Below are 24,337 nucleotides of genomic sequence, written 5' to 3'. Positions count from 1 at the left end.
TCTTTCCAATCCAAGTTGTTTCATTTGGGTTTCAATGGCGTTCAGCCTTACATTAATAGCTTCATTTTCCTTTGCCATTACACATAGAATCACCCTTTTAATAGTGGTCTTCGTTGTGTCCCAGATCTTTTCTGGCAGGAGATTTATTTTTTGTTTTCTTGAAAGAAATTTGTAATGAACTTGAGAATGAGCTCTTTGGTGTCTTTGTCGTTCAGGATGTTGTCATTCATCCTCCATGTGTTGTTTGTGCTGCAAAGTTTTCATATATTGGCAGTAAGATTAATGCTGCAGGGTCAGAGATCACAATTAGCTTGATGGTGGGGGTTAATGGGCATTGAGACAAGGTTATTGCTGGTAGTAGGTAGTCGTTCGGGACAAAAAGTGAACTCACTCCCAGTTTAATTGAATAAGCACCATATGTCCACCATGTTATTAATCTTAAACATTTTGTGCGTTTGACTTTTTCAGTTTGCAAGTGCATTTAGAAAGTCTTTGTAACGTTGTGTCCAGGGAAGATTAAAGTCACCCTCTAGAATAATATTGCTGTCATTTGGGAGCTCAGTTACATTCTTATTAATTTTGAGCCATAAAGGACGTGGGTGCCTTGCTCGCTGCGCCATGGATTAAACTAGCCTAGCTGATGAAGGGTGATACCCTGAACCGTTCCCAGGATGCTTGTTTCCTGTCTAGGGAGGACCTGGCCTGGCAGTTTGTGCTGGACTGTTCCCATGGGGAACAGGGTCAAGACTGATTTGCATATGGCTGTGTCCAAACTGGGGTGACGTGGTGAGCAAAATAACAATGGATTAAACCCAGATCCATGACTGAGGATGAGTGTTTAAAAAGTTTCAACACTCTGACCATCATTTTATTTTGTTTTGTGATGTTGCTTTGTGCGCCCCAAGTAAATCTAGGAAGACTGATCAGGACTGGACTCCTTGGGTTCTTGGCTCTTTGGCTGCAAAGAGCCTTCCCTTATCCACAATTGATGCTCAGGGTGTCGCTGAGTTGGTTCCATTTGAGGTTCAAAATTCAAATAGGAGCTGCGAGAGGTTACAGGCTGTAGGGATGGTGCAAGAAGCACCATACTAACTCAAGCCGCTTCCGCTCCTTCCCCTTACGGACACCAACTGCCTGGGGTCTCTCACATTTGTCCTCTGTTGAGTAGTTTCTTAAGTGGCCTTGGAGCAATTAAGCACCTAGACAATGAGCCAGGTGGGTAAGCTGGGCTGGTGCCAGGAGTTACAGTTTGATTGTGTCTTCACCATCCGTAGGGTCTGAAATAGATGCTATCCTTAGTTTTCTCAGCTTCTGCTGCCAAGTTGGCGGATGCTAATGTGTGTGACACCTCACCCCTCCTCCCAATGAGAGTCAAAGTCATTTAGAGAACAACTGGAACAGAGTCGAGGGGGCACGAGCACGCACTGCCTCTCTGCCTGTGAGGAATAAAATGAAGTTTTTGTAGCACAAGGAATAGAGGAACAAGGAACTCGCCGCACTCATATAGGTTTCTCACAGGTCAGCAGCAAAGCTTCCTAGGAGCTTTGTCTTTGATTCTGGCATCGAAGCTTGCAGCCCAGGGGACCTCTGGGGCTCTCCCTTCTGTTTCTTTCTCCCTGTGAGACGCACTCTGGCCACACTCAGAACGCCCGGACTACCTCCCTCCCGCAATCTTCCCCCCCACAGCAGAAACATCCGGGGCTGTGGAGAGAGGAAAGGGAGGTGCTGAAGGTGCTCCGGGGCTGGGATGCTGGGTGCCAGGTATGCAGTGTGATGCTGTGTGGTGCTGTGTGGTGCAGGGGGCAAAGATCAGTTCAGCGGTATCGCAGGCCAATAATGTCCTAGTGGTGCAGACGCTGCTCCTCCTCTCAGCTCCTCCCTCTCCCTCTCCCAGCTCGCATTCTGCGCTGTGTTGCTGGTTTCTCTCAATTCTCTTTGTGTTTGCATTTTAGGTTCTATCAGTAATTCTCAAAGTGCAATCAAGAATACAGCGCAACACTAGCAAAAGAAAATACTTTCCTGCCCCTAGCATAGGTTCTTCTAGAGTCGGTGTCCAGGAAGTGGGTGGAAAAGAATTTGTGTTCATCTTCCTCATGGAGGCCTGCACCACTAGGCTGAAACCTAGTATTGGAAAGAGCGTCTTTGCATCAGCTATGCTTGGACGAAGCCCTCAAATGCTGGAGGGCCACTACTAGGCATGTGTACAAGTGGAAGGGGTACGCCAGGCAAGTTGCTCTACTGGCTAGCAACCAAAGATGTAGAGACTAGGACAGTACCCAGTATACGAGATGGAACACAGAAGATGGTGGAAACAGCTACCACAATTGCCTCTGCCTTTGACGTGGGTCCGTTGCTAGCTGCGCCATGGACTCAAGCTAGCCTAGCTGATGAAGAGCGATACCCTGAAACCGGTCCCAGGATGCTTGTTTCCCTGTTCAGGGAGGACCTGGCCTGGAAGTTCAGGATGAACTGTTCCCATTGGGAACAGGGTCACGACTGATTTGCATATGGCTGGGTCCAAACTGGGGTGACATGGGAAGCAAAATAACTATGGATTATACCCAAATCTGTGACTGGCGGGTGAGTGTTTGAAAAGTTTACAGACTGAAGGAGAGAAGAGGTTCAGAGGGAGATACAGAAGCATCTCTGTGGAGACCTTGGTCTAGACTTCAATCGTGGGCTGCTGAATCGAGGGTGGGGGATGGGGTGGAAACAGCCATAGGGGTTCTCAAATCCACTCTATTCATGCTCCTCAGAGAACAGTTCAAGGAAATAGGGCTCCATCTCAAATTCAAGCTGTGTGGGCCCGGTGGTGCCAGAATAACAATGCCAGTCTGTCTATGGGAGTTGGAAATCAAGATGGGTTTGGCAGTGTCTGGATCGGTGCCACTGGAACAGTCCCAAGGGGAGGTTGGAATGGTGTGGCCAGGGCCAATCCAAATTCACCAATGGATCCTGATGACTCAACCTGCATCAAGGATGGATCCGCTGCATGCATTCGTCTGAGTCCCTCTGGGACCCATGGGGTCAAAGGCGCTCAAGAGGGGTCCGGCCACCCAAAGATGAGGCTCCTGGCCTCAAAACTGAGTTTGGCAGGGGTTGCTCTAGTTCTGGGAAACTCTGGGAAGTGTGAAGAAGACCCAACATCAGGTGTGGGCTCCAAAGTGACGACTTGGGGTGGGGCCTGGACTTCTGGCAGCATAATTGGGTGGTGCCTGTGTTGCCTTGGATCACCATTTAGACATATTAATGATCTGGAGTGGACAGCGGGAGCATCCAATTTGTTTATGACCTTTCTTTTAAACTAACTATTGTAATTAATAAAATGTATTTGACATTGACATATAAAGAAGTACGCCGCATATTGGATATGATCTATGGATGATTCACTGTTCATTGCTGTTGGACCTGGCCCTTTTTGTAGGGTCATCCCCAAACCTTTTGTCTTGCTCCTCCTATTTTTCTGACCCTCTTTTTGCTGGCTTTAGGACTCTGAGCACTTTATCACTGCTGATCAGTGCTTTAATTTACCTGCAAGTCCCTTGAACAGTGGTATCCCCTATACACAGGGCCTGTGAATTAAATGCTACTAGTGGGCCTGCTACGCAGCTTGCGCCACCCCCCAGAAGTAGCCTTTTAAAACTGTCTCAGGCCTGCCATTGCAGTGCCTGCGTGCACAGTTTACTGACACATTGACTTGGCAAGTCCAACTATTTGACAAGGCCTAAACTCCCTTTTAACTACACCTACATGTCCTAGTAGTGACAAACAGCCTAGTTTCTCACTACTGTGAGCACTGCTCCTTTCATAGGACTGCACTGGAAATGCCCTGAAATATGTCTAAGTGGTATTGTCTGATCTATGAGAAGTGGCAAGGGCACATTTGGTATGGATGAAATGGTAGTGAGAAATGCTGCTTACTGGTGTAGGTGGATTTTTTATTACCATTGTAGAAATGCCACTTTTAGAAAGTGAGCATGTCTCTGTGTTCATTACACTGGTGCTTTTGCAGCTTGACTCCAATCCACGTCTGGGGTAGTGTGACAGCTGGGCTTTGTGCATGCCTTTCAGAAAGTCAGTATACAGGGAGGGTGGAGGTGTAACAGGAGCATTTCTGCATACTGAGTGGTCTTCCTGGGCTGGGAAAGGTAGATTGGGGGCACACATGCATCTGTAAAGGCTGTGCCCTGGTCTCACACAAAGGGCTCGTTTACCCCCTACTGATGCCTGGAGCCAGAGCTGGAGGAGAAGGGGGCATTCCTGGAACAGATAGAACCCCTTCCCCACCTTTGTGAGAGCTGAAGAGAATGAGTATAAAGTACTCCCACATGAGTGGGCACTGACAGACACTGTGTAGACACAGACACCAGATACTGCTGGACAGGGCAATTCTGCTGCAAGGAACCGCCACTGGACTGACCGGTTGTTGTGCTGACCTGTGGCCTGCTCAGCCATAAGGAGGACTGCCACTGTTCCAAGGACCCTGATGTGCTAGCCTGCTGCTGGTCCCTTGCTCCTATGGTCCCCAGTTTTTCTCCAGGGACTGGTTGGTGTGTCCCCCCTCCCTGTTTGCAAGCCCAGGGTTCTGCCGGCGTATGTCTTCCCTCCCCTGGTCGGTAGCACATGTGGAGTGACTGTTAAGCCAGGAGCAGCATGGGGATCTGTGGATAGTGCATATGGGGTACTACGCTGAGCTATAGCACCTGGTGAGTGCAACTGTCTCCCCCCTGTCCATAGAGGAGCCATAGGAAGAAGGCGAGGTGCGACGACATCCGCATGGTCCGGGTGCCCCGAGGGGACAATTGTGCACTCATTGTTGAAGTCGGACCTTCACCCGGCTGTGTTTTGTCCTGGCTGCAGAAGGGGTTGTCCACCACCGGGCCCAAGAGTTCACTGCTGAAGTTTGACCACCCGAAGGAGAAGAGGGCTGGTTTTCCCCCACGGCACTGGGGAATGTGACTGCTAGAGTTAGAAACGGAGGGACTCTGCTGGTGGCGGGTGATAGGCAGGGCCAGGCAGCCACAGGAAGACAACGCCAGCTGCTGCCGGAGCCCTCGGTGCCTCAGAGGACACCACGCACAGGTTGGGAGAGACCCCGAGGCACTTGTCAGCACAACACTAAGACTAGCAGCTACACTGCATGGACGCAGGGAGCCGCGGTGAGAGGTTGAGTGCAGGGTCTGATCCCAGCTTCCTGCAAGGGAAGCGACAGTGGATCCTCCATCGTGTTGTGGCGACCTTTAGAGGGGTGGGGTCCCTTCCCCACGTGGTACACATCTTTGAGGGCATTTTTGTTTCAACAGCCCTGCGAGGGACCCCATAGTGTCAGATGAACTGTGACGAGTAGAAGGGGGGGGGGGGGGGGGGGTGACTGAATCCAGCGTCCAACCGGCTCTGGTGTCTGGCAGTACCACTGAACAGAGAGGAGTGCAGAAGATCAGATTGAAGGGTTTGAGGGAGAGGGAGGACTCTACCCTAACTCCTGTACAGCCTAAGGGTACAGACCCTAGGTTGGGGAACCAGGCCCAGGGCCTTCCCCTTGACCTGGGGGTAGAGACAGCTGTCAGCCGTATCCCTACCGTTTTGTCTTATAGGGGTACCACTCCTGGTGGAAGGGTACAGAACTCTAGAAGGTGGGGGGAGGAAGGACTCTCGTCTGACCACAGTTCAGCCCAGGGGTGCAGACCCTGGGTTGGGAAACTAGTTAAGGGGTAGCTCCCCTGAGCTGGTAGGAGAGCAGAGCAGGACTAATGACACCAGCGCCCTGAAAGTTCTGGATTCTGGGGGTACCACACCCAAAAGGAGGGTACAGAACCCCAGAAGGAAGGGCAGGGGGAGGAAAGTCTAACCCCTTGCCCCGTCTAGTCTATGGGTGCAGATACTATGCTGGAAGACCATTTGCAGGGTGGATCCCCTGAACTGGTGGGGAGTGGCGAAAGGATGCAATGCACCTGGGGCTACCGTCCCCCACTCAGAGTGATTTCAGAGACCAGAGGCCCCTAGATGGCCTGGGACCTGGCTTTGGCAACAGAAGGCTAGGGAGCCCCCATGGGTTAGCTTAGAATGTCTGAGAAGCATAGACAGAGGGACCCAACTGGGTTCAGATTGGCCTAGAACTGGAACATGCCTCTGCAGCTGTGGGCAAGGGTCCATGTTCCATAACCCCAAGCAGTGAAGCCCATCAAGGTAATGATTGGTCTCTCCTGGCTTTAAGCTGGTGGTAGGTGGTGTTGGACCTGGCCTCTTTTGCAGGGCCATCCCCAAACTTTTGCCTTCCTCGTCCTATTTTTCTGACCCTCTTTTTCTTGGCTTTAGGATTCTGAGCAATTTATCGCTGCTGATCAGTGATAAAGTGCATGTGCTCTCCCGTCTAAACTTGGTATGATTGGCTTACACATGATTGGCACATTTAATTTACCTGTAAGTCCCTTGTGCAATGGAATCCTGTATACCCAGGACCTGTGAATTAAATGCTACTAGGGGCCTGCAGCGCTGCCAGAGCCCTCAGTGCCTCAGAGGAACCTGGACCAGTCAGCACAACACTAAGACTAGCAGCTGTACCGCGTGGACACAGGCAGCTGCAGTGGCAGGTTGAGCCCGGGGTCTGATCCCGGCCTCCCACGAGGGAAGAGAGAGAGTGGATCCTCACTCATGTTCTGGTGGCCAGCCTCTTTAGACGGATGGGGGCCATTCCTCACCTTGTACACATCTTCAAGGGCATTTTTGTTTCATCAGCCTTGCGTGGGATGGAAACCTCAACGGAGGCCCCGTCCCACTAGCAGGAAACGTGCTGCAGTTATTGCAGTAGGAGTGCAAGAGCTCCTGTACTGGACCTGGTTTGTTTTGTTTTACCACCCATTGTAAAGTAGGAGAGCAGGCGCTCCTGTGTGGCTGGGGTGAGTTTTATTCCATATAGAGATACTAGTAACTCACAATGGATGTTGCTGAGGAAGGGGTGCGACATTACTGGCTGCATTGTCGCATTCTGAAATTTGTGGCATTCATGTTTTCTGCAGGCATGAGCACAAATACTGGTTCAGAGGCTATAGGCTATACTTAGTGATGTTTTCTCTGTGATGTATTTTATGACATGCGACATGGAAACGTTTCCTGCTATGGGCATTTATTTTAATAATGATACTTACCTGATTACTCCTTGTATTGCAGAAAATGAGTAACCTCAGTGCTTACTCGACAACTGCTTATTCTTGCAGAGTACTAGTAACCGGTGGGATAATCTTACAACTGCTTGTGTAGAAGGGTATTACTGATCCATGTCGTTTTTGGTCTAATGATATTTTATGCAATACAGTTTTTTATATAACTTGTTGTGGAGTCTTCTTTGTGGTGTATTTATTGTGTCACTAGTGTTGTGTGTGTTGTGCAAACACTTTACACATTGCCTCTGAGATAAGCCTGACTGCTCGTGCCAAGCTACCAAGGGGCTTAGCAGTGGTTATCGGGGTGTGTAACTCCCTTGCCCTGATTAGAGCGGTGGGTTCTGCCTGGCTGAGGTGCTTACCCTAGCCAACCAAAAACCCAATTTCTAACAATTGCATAGTGCAATTCGGAGAGCGGCTATATTCTTTACCGAGTCTCCTTAAACAAAATACTAAGCAAAAATGATCTCCTTCAGGAAATTATTTTGTATGTATATGTTTATACCCAGTCTCCTGGGGGTTTACTGGGTTGCCCTAGTGTGTTGTGTTTCACAATAAAGCTACAGCAAATACATGGAAGTTTGAGAAACAAAATCATTGTCCGCAGGACACTCTTGTAGAAGCTCCAACACCAAAAACTCATTAGAAACTCCTTTTTTTTTTAGGGAAAATAGCAGCATTTAATGGACAATTTATTAATGATGACACTCACAGCTCACCCTTTGAATGCTTGTGAAATTTAACTAGGTCAGCAGAGGTTTGGTATTTTTTTAAGTAACAGACTGTGCCTTAAGTTGCCACTAGAAGTCAACTGTTGTAAAGAAGTTGCCACATGTGTCCATATCATTTTCTCTTCTTCCCTTTCTGTGCTGGAGGATCAGGGGTCTTTCCCTCTGCCAACAACAGTTCTTTTTTCAGCTCCAGCAGTTTTGACACTTCCACATCGACCAAGGACTTCTCTGCTTTTTGAGTTTTCAGCTCGCGCACCAGGGTCCCCTAAATATTGCAAACAGAAAAGAGAATATATGGAGTTTTCATACATCGCACTTCAAAATATTATCGAGTATACAGTGGTGAGCACTAAATGTGGCCAAGGGGATAAACTGGAATAGAAATCACACTCTTGAATCCTTAATATGCCCTGACCAACACACCTATTCGGGTGCCCTGGGTACACAGTGTTTCTTAAATAAAGTAAGATATGAACTTTGATAGCTTTAAGAAAATAAGTCAATTGAGGCCTAAAAATGTTGGACCACATTTTTCTGTGAGCGTACTAGTCAAGTATCGCAATACATATTTCACCCAATATTTTAGTTGGAATCCCCAGCCATTAATTGGTTTACCTCCACAGTTAAAGATGCAATTTCAAAATCTATATACTCAGCGATGACATTTACCTCTACCTCAAACAATAAAATACACAACTTCCAGTAGTATTAAAAAAAGAACTTGGGGCCAGATGTACGTAGGTTCCGATTTGTGACTTGCAAATTGCAAGTCAGAGCGACTCGCAATTTGCAAATCGGAATGTAGGATGGTGTCCCTGACACCATCTGCGACTCGCAAGGGGGTCGCAAAGGCCCACTTCATTTATATTCATGAGGTGGGTAGCACTTTGCGACCCCCTTGAGACTCGCGGCACTCACAGGGATGGTGGCCTGCTGGAGACAGCATACCACCATGTCTGTGACTGCTTTTAAATAAAGCAGTTTTTTTTTTTGTAATGCAGCCCGTTTTCCTTAAAGGAAAAAGAGATGCATTACAAAACTAAAAAATGAAACGTTTTCGTTTCATTTTTTCAGAGCAGACAGTGGTCCATAGGGGACCCCTTCCCTTTTGCGAATGGGTTATCACCCATTTGAAATGCGTGCTAACTGCAATTGTTTTGCGACTGCGTTCGCGGTCACAAAACAATACAACATCACGCTGTGACTCGCAATTAGGAAGGGAACACCCCTTTCTAATTGCGACTCGCAATCCCGTTTTGCGATTCGGTAACCAGGTTACCGAATCGCAAAATGTGGTTTTGGCATCGCAATGTGCTTCTTGCACGTCGCAAACAGCAGAATTTGCTGTTTGCGACGTGCAAAAAGTTTAGTACATCTGGCCCTTAGTCACTTATCTGTAAGAATAGTTTTGCAGCGTGAAGCTCTTCTAGATTCACATGCTGTGCGTTATTCGGCCATCTGTTGGTTGGGTCTGCAGTATAAACTTACAAACATTTTTCTAATGTGTGTCGACATAGGCAGAGTACATATGCTTTAATATGACATGAAACATAAGCTGACAGTGCCCACTAACAGAACCTCCATTTTAGATTATTTTTTCCCTCCTTGCTCTATTCTCATTCTTTCAGGAGGCAGATGGGTAATATGAATCTTGAACAGCTTAAAGATGCAAAACAAACTTCTTAAAGGTTTTAACTGGTTTAGTTATAGAGTAAAGCACTGCTAAATCCACACGCTGTGCAGTGATAAGTTATTGGAACAATTTTCCCCTCTGGGGCAGTGTGAAGCAGGAGTGATTACTAAACAAATGCCATAGCACTGACTATTACTACCACTTCTTTATGTGCTTCTGTATCTAAACAGTGTAATGATTTGTGAATATGCATTGGCTGACCTCGATACTGCAATTCATACATCTCAGAAATATACATTAGATATAAAGAACAATATTGTCCCTTTTTTTCCAACTCAGATGCCCTCTAGGCCTTACCACAAGTGATTAACTTGCTAACTCAAAGCAAATCTGTATAGTCTGTACTATCCATCAGTCTATTTAGTCATTGCTGTACCAAATGCCAGTAATGCATGTGCAATAAAGAATTGATTAAAATTCCTGATATCTTTTGGCTTCTGTAAAGAGTCGATTACAGCGCTTCTTATATCTAACATATTAAATGCTCTCTCTTCAGCATTGTTAGCTTTTGAAAAAGGATGGTAATTGTATTGTCTTATTAACATAAGGCAAAATCACTTTCTATATAGTTTGGGTGCTATCTCAGCCTTGCCATTTAAAATAGTGAAATATGGGTGCTAAACCATAAGTGCTTGTATTTTGCACACCATTAATAACAATGTAAGGGCAATTAAGAATGCAGATTTTAAATTAAATGTTTAAAAGATGTTGGATGCATCAGTTCAAAGGCTGGCCCCTTTAATCCTGCTCACACTATATTCAAATTACATTGCTGTAGTGGAACCGCAGTGGAAGATCTAACCTTTTTGCCCCGTCTAGGAAAAGTCTGATTACTGGTATGAAAAAACGTTTTATTATTAGCAGACACTGTTAGTAAACGAAACCTTAAACAAACATAGCTAAGCTTGTAATCTAATAGGTGTGGCAAATGCCGCAGTATCACACATGCATCTGCTAACTGGTATTTCAAATTATTACTTGTAATCTTTTCCATTTCAATGCACACTTCCTAAATGGTGGTTTGCGTGCTTCTTTTATAATACCTAAACATTTTCCAGGGGTGTTCCGATGACTGAATTTTTCTATGTCAGTAGTCAAACTACTAATTTCAGATCCTTTAGATTTGGGTGAAGCAACTTCCCCTACTGCAATGTCAGAGTGTTCCTGTGCTTTTGAATCTTGCCTTGAGCCATCTACATAAGAGGTGAATGCCAGATATGTGATGGCCACTTCCGCATCACTAGAATGAATGTCATTTATGACATTTTAAATTTCTCGGTATCGGAGGAACAGCATAAGCAAATCTTCTGCACCAGTTTATAAACAGAGCATTTCCCTCCGACAGATGACACTGTTGCCCTTATACAAAGTTTTGGCAATATCTGTTTTCCACAGTTGTGGCCAAATGCATGTAGGGTGCTCATCAATGTGGGAAAAACAAGTCCACAAGTGACTGCTTTAATTCCCACTTGGATGATGAGAACACATTTTCGACTATGTGACATGACAGGCTTGTTAAGGTAAAACATTGCAGTTGTGTGGACTGTTGAGAATTTGGATTCGAGAAACTTAAGTGTAGGACAATTGCTTTGTGTGCTAGACAGTTTGTGCTTTATCTCTTCTTGTGGGGACGAGCTACCTCTTATTTTGAGCTTTTCTATGAAGTCGCCCCAGTAAACATGATACATCTCATAAGAGGACTTGTGGAGCTGGTGCCTAGAAAGTTCTGCTCGCTGGCATCTTTTTTTTGTTAAACCATTTTTAATCAATGCTGACTTTGCTACAAACAATAGGCTCATCCAGTCCCTTTGCATCCGAGAACATGGATTGCTCAACCACTCCCGTATTGGTCTCAAATGCAACCTTGCATTTGGAATACAACGGATGCACACAGCCATTATGCTACTTCAAACTTATCCTCAATGGCAGAGACCGAGACATCTGGTAAAGGAGTATGTGTTCCTCTAAATGCCTGCACCTTTTCAATGTTGGGTAGGCCATTACCATCACAGTGTCTAATTCAGTCGCACAAAAGTCTCTTTTTTTGGTAAGGAGGCAAGGATTTTGTCCAATTGACTATAAATCTCAAGTTACACAACAGACCCACCAGTGCCTGCATGTTCAAATGACATTACTGGAATGAGTTTGCCATTTCCAGCAAATCATCCTCTAAGGATGCACATGAATAGCTTGCTGTCTCAGGTGTGCAACTGCTTTTCATATACACTCCTGGTGAAGACCTTATACCAAATGGTAACATTTTGAACTGGCAATATTTCCCCATCATAGCAAAACTGAGATACCGGAGACACTTTGTGTACTGTATGCACGGGGATATGAAATAAGGGTTCTTTAAGCTCTATCACTGCTAAGGAGACTTGTTCTTGCAACAGTGGCATGACCTCTTGGAGTGTTCTAATTTATAACCTTTGTGTTTCGATGAATCTACACACAAGCCGCAGATGCATCATTGGTCACAATGTTATATAGGTTAGATTCAGCATCAGACAGTATACTCCTATGTCTTACACCTGAGTGGAACATTTTCTATTGCGCCCTTTCAGAGCAACTCCTGCACCTTTTGCTACAAAAAACAAAAAAAAAACAAATGTGTATTCGCTCCTTTTCATATTTATTATGTTTTTGACTTGACTCTTGCTGGCTTTTGTATGAACTCTGCAGTAACAATACCTGGTTACGTTTAGCACTTACTTGTATGTTACAAACCTGACCGCAGAAAAAGTCCATTATTCTGTCCCCTACTCATATATGTCCAGTGTGCTGCTATAAAAATCCATGTTTATAGCTGTGGTAGATCCTTTTGGGGCTTGAGCTACGTCTCTATTGCAAAAAGTGTATCTGACGTGATGGAGCTATTTGCAGTGTGACAGCGAAGTAAACCACTTGTCCCCTAGCCCCATTTTTTGTCTTTGAGACTGATTTCTACCCTGGCCTCATCTGCTGGGAAAGTCTCCCTTTTATATTTGCCTCTCAATCTGTGCATTGCTTCCATTTCTTTGGCTGCTTCCTTTGCCTTTTTCGTGTTTTTCAGAGACTGAGCAACTTGTGCTCCAATTAAATATTTGCCCCTAAAAGGTACATCAATTACACTCACTTGTACTTTGGCCTTAAACCCAGATATTTTTAACAAAGCATGCCTACGTAGTACTCCGTTGCTGTTTACAATGTCAGTCGAATGTAATACTGAGCATAGGCATAAGTTTGCAATGGTTCCTCCTGCTACTACTGCTTTCACTCTCTTTTCAAACTCTTCTGGAAGATTTTTTATATTAAATCTTAAGTGGCTTCCCATTGTTGGTGTGCATATCTATCAAGTATTAGAATTAGCTATGCACCACTCAGTGCCTGCCACTCTCTCCATTTTCTGTCTTATAGCCTTTATCTAGCCTCATCAGGCCTTTGTGCAGGTGGGAATTGCACCCTCTTTCTTGCTACAGATCCTCCAGGGAGTGTTGGTGTACTCTCTACTGTGCTGTAATATGCTTGGTAAGATCTGCAAGTATTGCTTTTTCTGATGCAACCTATCATCAGCGAATACAGAAATGTTATATTCCTAGCAGCCAAATTTGATGCCCGAGACCTCCTCTTGATTGCTGGATCTAATAGGCCAAGTGCTCAATAAGTAGGGCAAACAGGAGGGGGGAAGTGGGCAACCTTGTAGCCCAAATGTGAATGAAGTAAAGCCAATGAGGGCCACTGTGGCTTCTGGATTCAAGTAGTTAGAAAAAAGAAAAAAAAAAACATCTTCAAGAAGCGTGGATCAAAGTTCATCTGCAATACAGTAAGGCACAATAAAGACCAATCCACTTGGTCAAAAGCCTTTTCTGCGTCTAAAGACAGGAAAATTGCTGGTATATTTCTCAGCGTGGCCTTTTGAAACAGGTCTACTGCCAGCCTAGAACTGATGTGTTTTTGTTGCACCTGGGCAAATTCTCTCTGGTCTGGGTGGACCAGATAAGGAAGAACCTCATTGTGGCAGAAGACCAGATTTTTCGTATATAGTTTAGCATCACTATTAAGAAGAGTAACAGGGCAATATGAGGTACACAGTCTAGTATAGCTTTAGGGAGAAGCAATATAATTGCCTTCCCCATAGAAGGTGTTGTCACTTCACTGGCAGCCAAAAAGGTGCTAATTTCTGAGCAAATGTCTTAGAAATAAAGGATGTGAACACACCCAGAATGGAGCTTTGTTAAGCTTTAGGGTTTTTAATTTTTGCAAGTACTTTTATCTGTATTTGCTGTTTCAATCCTTCCATTTGAATGTTGTTTACTCTAGGAAGCTGGATCTGACGCAGGTAGGTGAGTTGTCTGGACGGGGAACTAGCCTCCCCCATATAAAAGTTAGAATAAAACCACTTTAATTCATTAAGTCTGTCAGTATCGTTTTCACCTCACTAGTAGGGGTATGAATTTTCTTTAGGTAATCTTTTTCCTATTTATCCCACAGAACTCTAGCTAAATGCGTGGCTACCTTACCTCTTGCAACAAAAGACCCTCCCCACCCCCAAATACAACAGCTTGAGTTCAGCTTTGTTGGTATGGTGGTGGCGAGCTTGGGCCCACAATGTAACTAGCTTCAGTGTAATCTGTAAGGTTGGGTGACGCAATTGTTTGCTCTCAAAACAACCTCTTTTTCCAACTGTTGGTCCTTCAAATTCCAAAAGCAGAGGTGATTTGCCGCAATTAACCTGCCCTTGACCATGGGCCTTGAAAGCATCCTAGACTACACCCTCCGAGACTTCACCTCCCTCACTCAGCGTGAAGTATTCATTTATTTGGTGACTGAATTCATCATGCAGTATGGGATCCCTCAGTAAGGAAGGATGATTCGGCTACCCTGGCTGCTGTTTATAGGCACCTACTGTTGGTTAGTTACTGGGGAGTGGTCTGAGACCACAATCGTGGCAAAGTCTTCAGAATGCAGCCTGGCAAGGGGGGGGGTAGAATTGCTAACAAATAGTCTATGTGGGAGTGGGCCTGATGGACATGAGACATGAGTAATAGGGGTCGTCTGTTTTCATGTTGTGCAGTACCTCTCCAAACCCAGTTCAGTAATCATATTTAATTTCTTTGAAAAGGTGCCTGCACGTCCCAATTGCCCAACCTCTCTTTTTTCTTAAGGGCCCATACCATGTTTAAGTCTCCTGTTCGAATAATCTCTCGATTTGCTAACCCTTCTAGTCTCCCAAAAAAGTGTAGAAGTTATGCATCCTGGGCAGTGTCTGGGCATAGAGAGTAGCCAGAGTAGTTTGATGGCTATACACAGTGCCCACCTAAATCAGATAGCAGCCCTCCTTAATTGATTTAATGTCACTGATGACTATAAATGGTAGGTTACAACTAAAGAAAATGGCAACTCCATCTTCCTTAGCAGTGGCCTATCTATGAGTGAAATGCTATGGGATATGCTCTGTTCCTCCATATACTATAGTCCTTTTTAGTAAGTGGGTTTCTTGTAAACCCAAGATGTCTGGTTGGTGAGACTTTTCCATATTGTCACTCTTTTATTTGGGTCATTTAGACCCTTCAAATTCACATGCAAACACCATACAAAATACTATGTAGTAAGAATAAATCCATAGTGCTGCCAGACCAAGGTTGGTCCATCACGCTGCAGGTTTGGGGTCTTCCCTCTTCAGTAGCCAGCATGACCCTGACAAAGAATCTCCAAAAAAAGCCCCAGGTCATCTAACAAATCCGAAGATTGCAAGTTGGGCCCCTTTCTGCCTTCGGCTGGCCAAAAGGCTCCTATATTCAAAAAGAAAACAATCCCTGCATGTAAGCCTCTCATTTCAGCCCTAGGATGCACTCCCGACAGCCCTTAGAAGTGCCGCATAAGGAGTCTGAGAGGCAGTGAGTTCAAGAAAAAGGGAAAAAGGATAATAGACCCGTCACAGGGGACAGTGATTTCTCAAGCAGAAATATGCAAGGTTCAAGGTGTCTCCAAGATTTAGACTGTTCTTGATTGCCTGAGTCCCACCAAGGAGTGACTCAACCACTTGGGTGACTCCATGCAGCCACCTTTACTGTCCGGATCTGAAAGCTGGTACTGCCTCTGCCCTGTGTAATCTCAGGTTCCGCCTCCAGCACATGAAGTCCAAACATGCGAGCAGCCTGGACTTATCAGTAACTGATTTTGGTGTTGTTTTCAAAGGAAAGTCCAAATGGATAAAGCCATCTGTATTTGATATTTTCCTCTTTCAGTTTCTTAGTAATTGGTCGGAACTCAAACCATCATTGGGACGTGGCTTGTGAATTGTCTTGGTAGAAAGTGCATGTCTGCTCTTGAAAGAAAATATCACAAATCTCCTGAGCCTTTTTCAGTAAAGCCTCCTTCTCTGAGAAGTAGTGGAAGTTAAGCAAGATGTGCCTGAACCTCTGCAGTTGTGGTGATCTTCTTGGACCCACATGGTGAACTCTGTCCATGTATGCCTCCTAATAGTTATTACTAAAGCACTGATTTCGGTGTCCGCAATTTCCTTTCTCAAGCAATGCACAAGAAGATTCTCCCTGTAAAAGGGGTTGTCAAGATCCTTAAGCTTAATTAGGGCATTTTTCAGATAATGATCAGTAGCCTGGCAATCTCAGGAATGCTGCATCCTGCTGCCATCCTGCTGCTCTCCAGCACATCCATTTGGTTTCAAACTCTTGGTCTGACTGAGTCCATATTAGTTCAGAGCTCTTGGATCGTACAGCCAAGGTCCCTCTTATCTCAGCTAAACCATCCTTGATACCCTGTCTTCATTCTTCCCACAGTTCCTTCTTAAAAGTGCAGAGGCTCTCCAGCAGGTCTGATTTTGTTAGACGCATGTCTGCAGAGGAGGTGGGGGAGTGACGCACAGTACACTCAAAGCCCCACTGGGCCAATCTAAATAGGCCAGGTGGCCTCCGCAAGGTGTCCCCTTCTTTTGGGGCATTTAGGTGTCCCACTGACCCACCCTTTGGCAGGAAAAGCCTCCATTGCTGGAGCAGGTGGTTTTCCTCACAGCACCGCATCCACTCAAAAAACAGAGCTCCAGGGGCAGAAGCTCGGCCGGGCTGAGAGCTAGGGAGGATGGAGACTGGCTACGCCACATTCTTGGACACGTGACCCATGAGCATACTTTTAACATGTAGTATGTGTAAAGCCCTTTTCACAACAGAGTTTGGGTACAGGAAAAAAAGGCAGGCAGCTCAATGGTTTGATTATTGTGAAACGGTGACAGTACCTCTAGCAGGAACTTGGGAGTCGTTGAAACTGAATGAAAGGCTACTCCATGGTTAAAGCTTAAAGTTCACTGATAAGTTAGAGAAGTGACCTGTGTTAAGAATGCCACCCTCCACGACAAGAACTGAAGAGAAGAGGGCAGTATTTAGAGAGTTGCAACCCTTTTAAGACCTCCATGAACCCTTTAGCTACAGGGATTTTAAAGAGGGACATGTGTTGCCTATTTTGCATGTATGCTGCAACTGCAGTCTTCTCTAGGAGGATGGGAGTGTATGCTAATCCTGCCTTCTGTAGGTGAAGCAGGGAGCAAATGATATCCTGAACTGAGACCTCGAGAGGGTCTATGTGTTTGTCAATGCACTAATAGACTATCTTTTTTCAATTTGCCGCAAAACTCCCACTTACAGTGGGCCTTGCAGAGTAGGAGCATTCATACCTCTGGGTTCTTGAGGTACCTGAATTCTAGGTCCTCAGATGCCAGATTGCGAGGTAAAGATGTTTGTGTCTGGGTACCCAAGTTGATCCTGATGCTGAATGAAAAGGTCTAGCTTTAGGGACAGAATCACATGAGGGCAGACGGACATCTCCATGAGCATGGAGTACCAGGGTTGCCTTGCCCAGGTTGGCATCAATGGGACAAAGGTAATGGATACTGGCCTCATTTTCCTCACCACTTCCGGAATGATCAAGAGTGGAAGTGTGTAAGCAAATATACCAGAAAAGTTAAACCATGCTGTATTTCACATGGACTGTGGGTGTAAGTATCTGGTGGTGAAGCTTTGGCAATGTGAGTTTCAGTGGTGTTGCACAAGTAAAAGGTCGGATTACCTCACTGGTGGAAGTATCTGTGGAGGACTTGTAGGTTCAGTTACCATATATAACTTGTTAATGTGTCCTGCTTAGCAGGTTCACAAAACTGTTGTTTACCTCTGCCAAGCATACTGCTAATAGGTGTATGTTGTTGTGAATTCCCCAGTGCCAAAACCCATATGCTGGTGCAGACTGGTGGGGAGAGTGGGTTCCCTATTGCTTCCAGATGGAGTACATGGCAGTCATGTTGTCCTACTTTAAAAGCACTGCTCACCCCGCCCCCCTCTTCCAATAAGCCTGATGGAGGTGCTGATGGTTAGACAGATGGTCAAGAAATGCAGTAAGTTGATGTTACAACTCTGATATTGTGGGATCCAACTGCACTGCACAGTAACGTGGTTGAGGTGGGGTGCCCTTACAGTGACTGCAGCATCTGTGGAAAAGGTCACCCAAGAAGAAGATCGGGAAAAGTCCTGATCAGCAACAGGTTGTTGCAGTTCGACAATAGGAAAGTATACTGAGTTTTAGCCAACAGTAGATCCTCAATTTTGTCATTTTACCTATGAACATCACCTCACAAGGCACTTTTGAACAGGGTGAATTTAAAAAGTCCTACATGCAGCACTATGGCAATTCTAGATGCCATCATCCCTAGAATCTTTAATTCAGTTCCTATGGAGAAAAGACGTCCAGTCTGAAAAACAGGCAGCAACCTTTGGTATGCCATCACTATCTCTTGGGGTATTACTTTATCTCTACAAGCACTGATAATGGACCCTAAAAAGGGTTGAATCTGTTGGGGCTGGAGATGGGATTTTCTTTTCACATTGATGGTAAAAGTTCAGCCTGTGGAATAAGAACACCATTCTCAGAGGGTGTTACGCATGGTTGTTTCCTGCTGCTCTTGAGTAACCAGTCACCTAGATAAGGAAATATGTAAATGTAGTTTCTGCACAGATGAATGGCGACCAATGCCAAAACCTTTATAAAGACCTTTTAGGGCCATGATGATTCCATAGGATAGGACCTTGAATTTGTAGTGCTGCCCTCTTACCCCAATGCAAAGTTATTGGTGGTGAGCTGGATCAATGGGGATGTGGAATTAACAGTTTTTCAGGTCCAATTTCAAAATGAAGTCACCCTGATAGAGCAGTGGGATGATGTCCTGTAAGGTGGTCATAAGGATATGTATGCACTGGTTGAGAATTGGTCTGAGGGAGCCATCCTTTTTTGGGATTAGGAAATAGTGATATTATACTCCTCTGCCACACTGGTGAGGAGGCACCAGCTTGATGGCAGCTGTGGTGAGCAGTTGGAGGTGTTTGCAGCTGAACTGTGGGGTGGGATGTGTAGTGGGGGTGGAACTTGAGGCAGGATCCCCTGTGAAGGGCAGAGTACCCACTGGTCTGGTGTAATTTCATCCCACTGGGGGATGAAGAACCTCTGTCTCTTCCCAACAGGTGATGTGCAATTGGGGTGGGGGTGAGAAAGAGAGTCACTGCTTCGAGTGCTGAGGCACCCTGACTAAATGGCCTATGCCATGCCCATTACACCTGTAGCCTTCTCATTTGTGGGATTTGGTATGCTGGGAGTCTTGAAAGGACTGCTTCTGATGCTGGTAGGCTTTATTAGGGCCTTGAGATACAGCTTTGGACCCCTTTGGGCCGATTTGTCCAAAAGGTGGATTTGGAGCTAGAAGATGGGAGGGCACCATGAACTTTGCAATGTCAGCATCCTTTTTTTATTTTTTATGAGCATCCCGTCGAACTGGAGAACAAAGACACTCGCCTTGGAAGTGTATGTTAAAGAGGTGTACTTACACCTTCAGCCAGAATTCAGAGTTTCGGATTGATGCATGAAGGCATAGCAGGATGCTTGTATTTATGCCTCTGGCCACAGTATCTGCCACGTCTAGGACACCTGATGTTCATACTGCTAATAATTTTTATCTCTGCTACTAGTTCCTGCTCCTTTTTCCTGTGAGTCTCTACGAGACTGCCCACGCTGATATGAGCTTGCCAGCAGTGTTGATGTCCTTGCTTTCCTTTTCAGGTAAAGGCGCATCCCCTCTTGTCTGTGGTGATGCCAGTTTGTGTGCAATATACACTACAAGGGAACTGTGTGTCTTTTGCCTTCACTTAAATGTCTCCATGGCTGTAAATGGTAGTGTTGTCAAGTATACAGACTATACAAGGATGGGACTCTTGAGAGGGTTCATGTTGAAGTCCTCCAATGGTTTGTCCGCATTCCAAGGCTCTAAGAGCTAGTTATAAGGGTTCCGTGGGTAATATAGACCGCCACCATCTGACAGGGGTGCAGAAACTGGTGGCGTATATGGATGGAGCACTCTGGAAATGATAGAATTGTGGTGGACTTGCAGCCCTGTTTCTAATCTTTTTTTGGGGGGAAGCTTGGATAGGGGGCTCAATGGCAGTGGCGGCTGCTGCAAATCTCAAAGGGGGGGATGCGGGAGCTGGGAGGGAATAAAAATAAAAAAAAAAAAAAAAATTAACTTACCTATTTCCGTCGCCACCACCTGCCACCTTGATCCTCTTCTGGTGTCCCAGCATTCACTGCTGGGACACCATCACAGGCTCCCTGGCAATCCTGGTGCTGCTTACATGCTATACATAGCATGTAAGCAGCACCAGGATTGGTCTGTGCGGCTATCACTGGAGAAACCTAAGTGTGCATGTGTTTGGCCGGCCTCAGACAGCTGGCCAAACACACATGTGCACTTAGTGTACTCTCCACTCTCCCCCACCCCCCTACGCCCCACCTTCCACAGCCCTGCCCCTCCCTGCTGTCCCAAAAGTAGAAAAATAAAATGATAGAAAACTATTGTTTTACTTTTCAGCTTCTGGCACTGCCAGTGTGGTGATGCACCTTCGCCGCAGCTAAGGAGCTGCCCCTGCTCAATGGCACCTCCTCCCCAAAAGCTGGCCTACATTTTGGGGGGATGCAAAGGGGAGTGTGCATAGGCTGTGGGGGTTTGGTGAGGATCTTACTGCCAAATGCATTAAGATTTTTTCGACCCAGAATCAAGGACCTTGGGCAGTTGCAATACAATAAATCGATCTGTGGTGTTTAATCTTGGCATGAGGGAGCTCTTGGTGTCTGCTTTCAAGCCGTCAGGGGCTATGCTTTCTCCATCAACTTTAGCTCAGAAGAAGGCTGCTCAGTATGGAGGAAGTGTTGATGGATGGCATGGCTCGATGTCCCTGGCCGATGACTTGTGAGTCAAGGGTGGGGCTTGAGGCTGAGGCAACCCTGCTGCCAGCACCTTTTGAGGCTCGACTCCAGGCTAAAGCAGTGCTCCTCCTTGGTTAAGGGGAGAGTTATCGACTGACCCTTTTGCACCTGTGACACCAGTAGGGGTGCAGTGGATGTGGTTTTGGTTTTTGGTTCAGAGGGCTTAGGAGGCAGATGCTAGACAACCTGTATTCTGACATCCGTGGTCTCTCTAAAGGCGTTAGGTCAGGGAAGCTCGCCCCACTGGGAAGCTGGAATGCCAGATGAGCCTTCCTGCTCTCCCTTGAGCTCAAGGACTCCTCAGGAATGAAGATGTCGGGGTCTCTGGTGACGCCTGGTCCTGTATTTTGTAATGAGCAGAGTGCCTCCAAGGTCCCAGAGTGTTATCTTGCACCAAGACGCATAGCAGGTGTTTAGGCAACCTTTTCGTGTTTGGGCAAGAGGCAGAGATTACAGATGCCATGTTTTTCGAATCAAGGATACCTAGCACTTCAGGTAGGGCAGAATTTAATTCTCCAAAATACGAAAGGAGGATGTCAATGTTTGCAGAATGAGAAATTCTTTGTTAAGTGCCAGAAATGTGGTGTTTCTCTTGAAGAAACAGAGTCCGAAGGTCTGGGCCCAAAAAATCCTGCAAGGAACTCTTCTATCCCGGAGCTGGCACTTGAATGTCGGAGTCCAATGGCAGAAGACAACTATCTGATGTGGGGCTGGTGTACTTACAGGGAGTGCAGAATTATTAGGCAAATGAGTATTTTGACCACATCATCCTCTTTATGCATGTTGTCTTACTCCAAGCTGAATAGGCTCGAAAGCCTACTACCAATTAAGCATATTAGATGATGTGCATCTCTGTAATGAGAAGGGGTGTGGTCTAATGACATCAACACCCTATATCAGGTGTGCATAATTATTAGGCAACTTCCTTTCCTTTGGCAAAATGGGTCAAAAGAAGGACTTGACAGGCTCAGAAAAGTCAAAAATAGTGAGATATCTTGCAGAGGGATGCAGCACTCTTAAAATTGCAAAGCTTCTGAAGCGTGATCATCGAACAATCAAGCGTTTCATTCAAAATAGTCAACAGGGTCGCAAGAAGCGTGTGGAAAAACCAAGGCGCAAAATAACTGCCCATGAACTGAGAAAAGTCAAGCGTGCAGCTGCCACGATGCCACTTGCCACCAGTTTGGCCATATTTCAGAGCTGCAACATCACTGGAGTGCCCAAAAGCACAAGGTGTGCAATACTCAGAGACATGGCCAAGGTAAGAAAGGCTGAAAGACGACCACCACTGAACAAGACACACAAGCTGAAACGTCAAGACTGGGCCAAGAAATATCCCAAGACTGATTTTTCTAAGGTTTTATGGACTGATGAAATGAGAGTGAGTCTTGATGGGCCAGATGGATGGGCCCGTGGCTGGATTGGTAAAGGGCAGAGAGCTCCAGTCCGACTCAGACGCCAGCAAGGTGGAGGTGGAGTACTGGTTTGGGCTGGTATCATCAAAGATGAGCTTGTGGGGCCTTTTCGGGTTGAGGATGGAGTCAAGCTCAACTCCCAGTCCTACTGCCAGTTCCTGGAAGACACCTTCTTCAAGCAGTGGTACAGGAAGAAGTCTGCATCCTTCAAGAAAAACATGATTTTCATGCAGGACAATGCTCCATCACACGCGTCCAAGTACTCCACAGCGTGGCTGGCAAGAAAGGGTATAAAAGAAGGAAATCTAATGACATGGCCTCCTTGTTCACCTGATCTGAACCCCATTGAGAACCTGTGGTCCATCATCAAATATGAGATTTACAAGGAGGGAAAACAGTACACCTCTCTGAACAGTGTCTGGGAGGCTGTGGTTGCTGCTGCACGCAATGTTGATGGTGAACAGATCAAAACACTGACAGAATCCATGGATGGCAGGCTTTTGAGTGTCCTTGCAAAGAAAGGTGGCTATATTGGTCACTGATTTGTTTTTGTTTTGTTTTTGAATGTCAGAAATGTATATTTGTGAATGTTGAGATGTTATATTGGTTTCACTGGTAATAATTAATAATTGAAATGGGTATATATTTTTTTTTGTTAAGTTGCCTAATAATTATGCACAGTAATAGTCACCTGCACACACAGATATCCCCCTAACATAGCTAAAACTAAAAACAAACTAAAAACTACTTCCAAAAATATTCAGCTTTGATATTAATGAGTTTTTTGGGTTCATTGAGAACATGGTTGTTGTTCAATAATAAAATTAATCCTCAAAAATACAACTTGCCTAATAATTCTGCACTCCCTGTATAGTGTGCAATGAGGACTAATGAAGGAGTCACAACACATCTTGCGACGTTTCTCTTTGAAGACGTGACAAAGTTGTAAAGGTCCAGGCCCAACACTAGAGGACAGGAGCATGCACAGCATGCGTATCTACAGTCAGACATGCTATGAACATTCATAAATATATAAAATACACAATACATTTTACCAAAAACTACTGCAGTTAAAGTGGAAATATGGTTGTCTTCCATGTTAACAGAGGCTATGGTACAAAACCTAATACAAATATGAAATTCAGAAGGTATGATACACCAACAGTATCATATATCAACATCAACATAATTATACTAAAGTCTCACCCATAGCCCACTCACAAAAATGTCAAGTTACTACCTTCACATAATCTCCCATCCCTGTCGTACTAACTCAGCATTACCCCCGACTCCCAACAAACACTCCTACCAGTGAGATAAAAACCTCATACAAAAAAAGAAGAATGTAGACCATGTTTACACATGTATGTAATCCAACTGTAAATATTAAAATAAGACACAACCATACACAAAGTACTGTCACATGCTAACATCTAATTAGTGTTAAACCATTCAACCAGGCCTACCCAGGCATACACGTAATAATCTCACACATTCTCACCTACAAAATAACATTCCAAATATGTAATCTCAGGAATGTCAGCTACACTAACTGCGTATGAATAGAAAAAAGTTTTAAACCTTAAAAGTATGTAACACCAACATTGATATAATAGGTACAATAGAAATACACCAGCATGCACTAGCACACATGCATTGTGAGAAGATGAAACCTGATGACCACCATCACACAACTAATGGTGTTTTCAATGCCAAGCTGTAACAAAATACCAAACCAACCAATCTGAAAAATAATACTGTTCACCAAATGCCTTTTCTAGTTGGTGTTACTCACCAATTAGACATTTATGTGATATCAGAATTTCTTGTTCACATCTTACATCGTCCTTTTACAAATGATGGTGGGAGTGGGTGTGATGGTTGAGTTAGTTCGGAAGCCTGTGATTAGGGGAAAGGAGTAACTTTCAATTTATTTACCTGTGTTATGGGTAGTTATTAAGGTTAAATGATTATGTTGCTATTAAAAGATGACTGAGGGAGTGCTTTGACTTTTGAATTTCAAGTCTTTTTAGGTTTTATGCCACA

At 45.2% G+C, this 24,337-nt stretch overlaps 1 protein-coding gene across 2 annotated transcripts in view; it reads right to left on the bottom strand.

The window, feature by feature from the left end:
- Window positions 1-7,813: 7,813 nt before the first annotated feature.
- Window positions 7,814-24,337, bottom strand: part of MARS1 (methionyl-tRNA synthetase 1) — a 212,696-nt gene continuing 196,172 nt past the window's right edge. For both annotated transcript variants that reach the window (XM_069230804.1, XM_069230805.1), the window contains one exon: window positions 7,814-8,156. In XM_069230804.1, coding sequence (XP_069086905.1) covers window positions 8,004-8,156 — 153 coding nt within the window. In that variant the 3' untranslated portion in view covers window positions 7,814-8,003. The remainder of the gene's footprint in view (window positions 8,157-24,337) is intronic.

This window comes from Pleurodeles waltl, chromosome 4_2, assembly GCF_031143425.1.
Source record: "Pleurodeles waltl isolate 20211129_DDA chromosome 4_2, aPleWal1.hap1.20221129, whole genome shotgun sequence".
NCBI classification, from domain to species: domain Eukaryota; kingdom Metazoa; phylum Chordata; class Amphibia; order Caudata; family Salamandridae; genus Pleurodeles; species Pleurodeles waltl.
The sequence above is the reverse complement of the archived record's forward strand: the minus strand, read 5'-3'. Positions and strand labels throughout refer to the sequence as shown.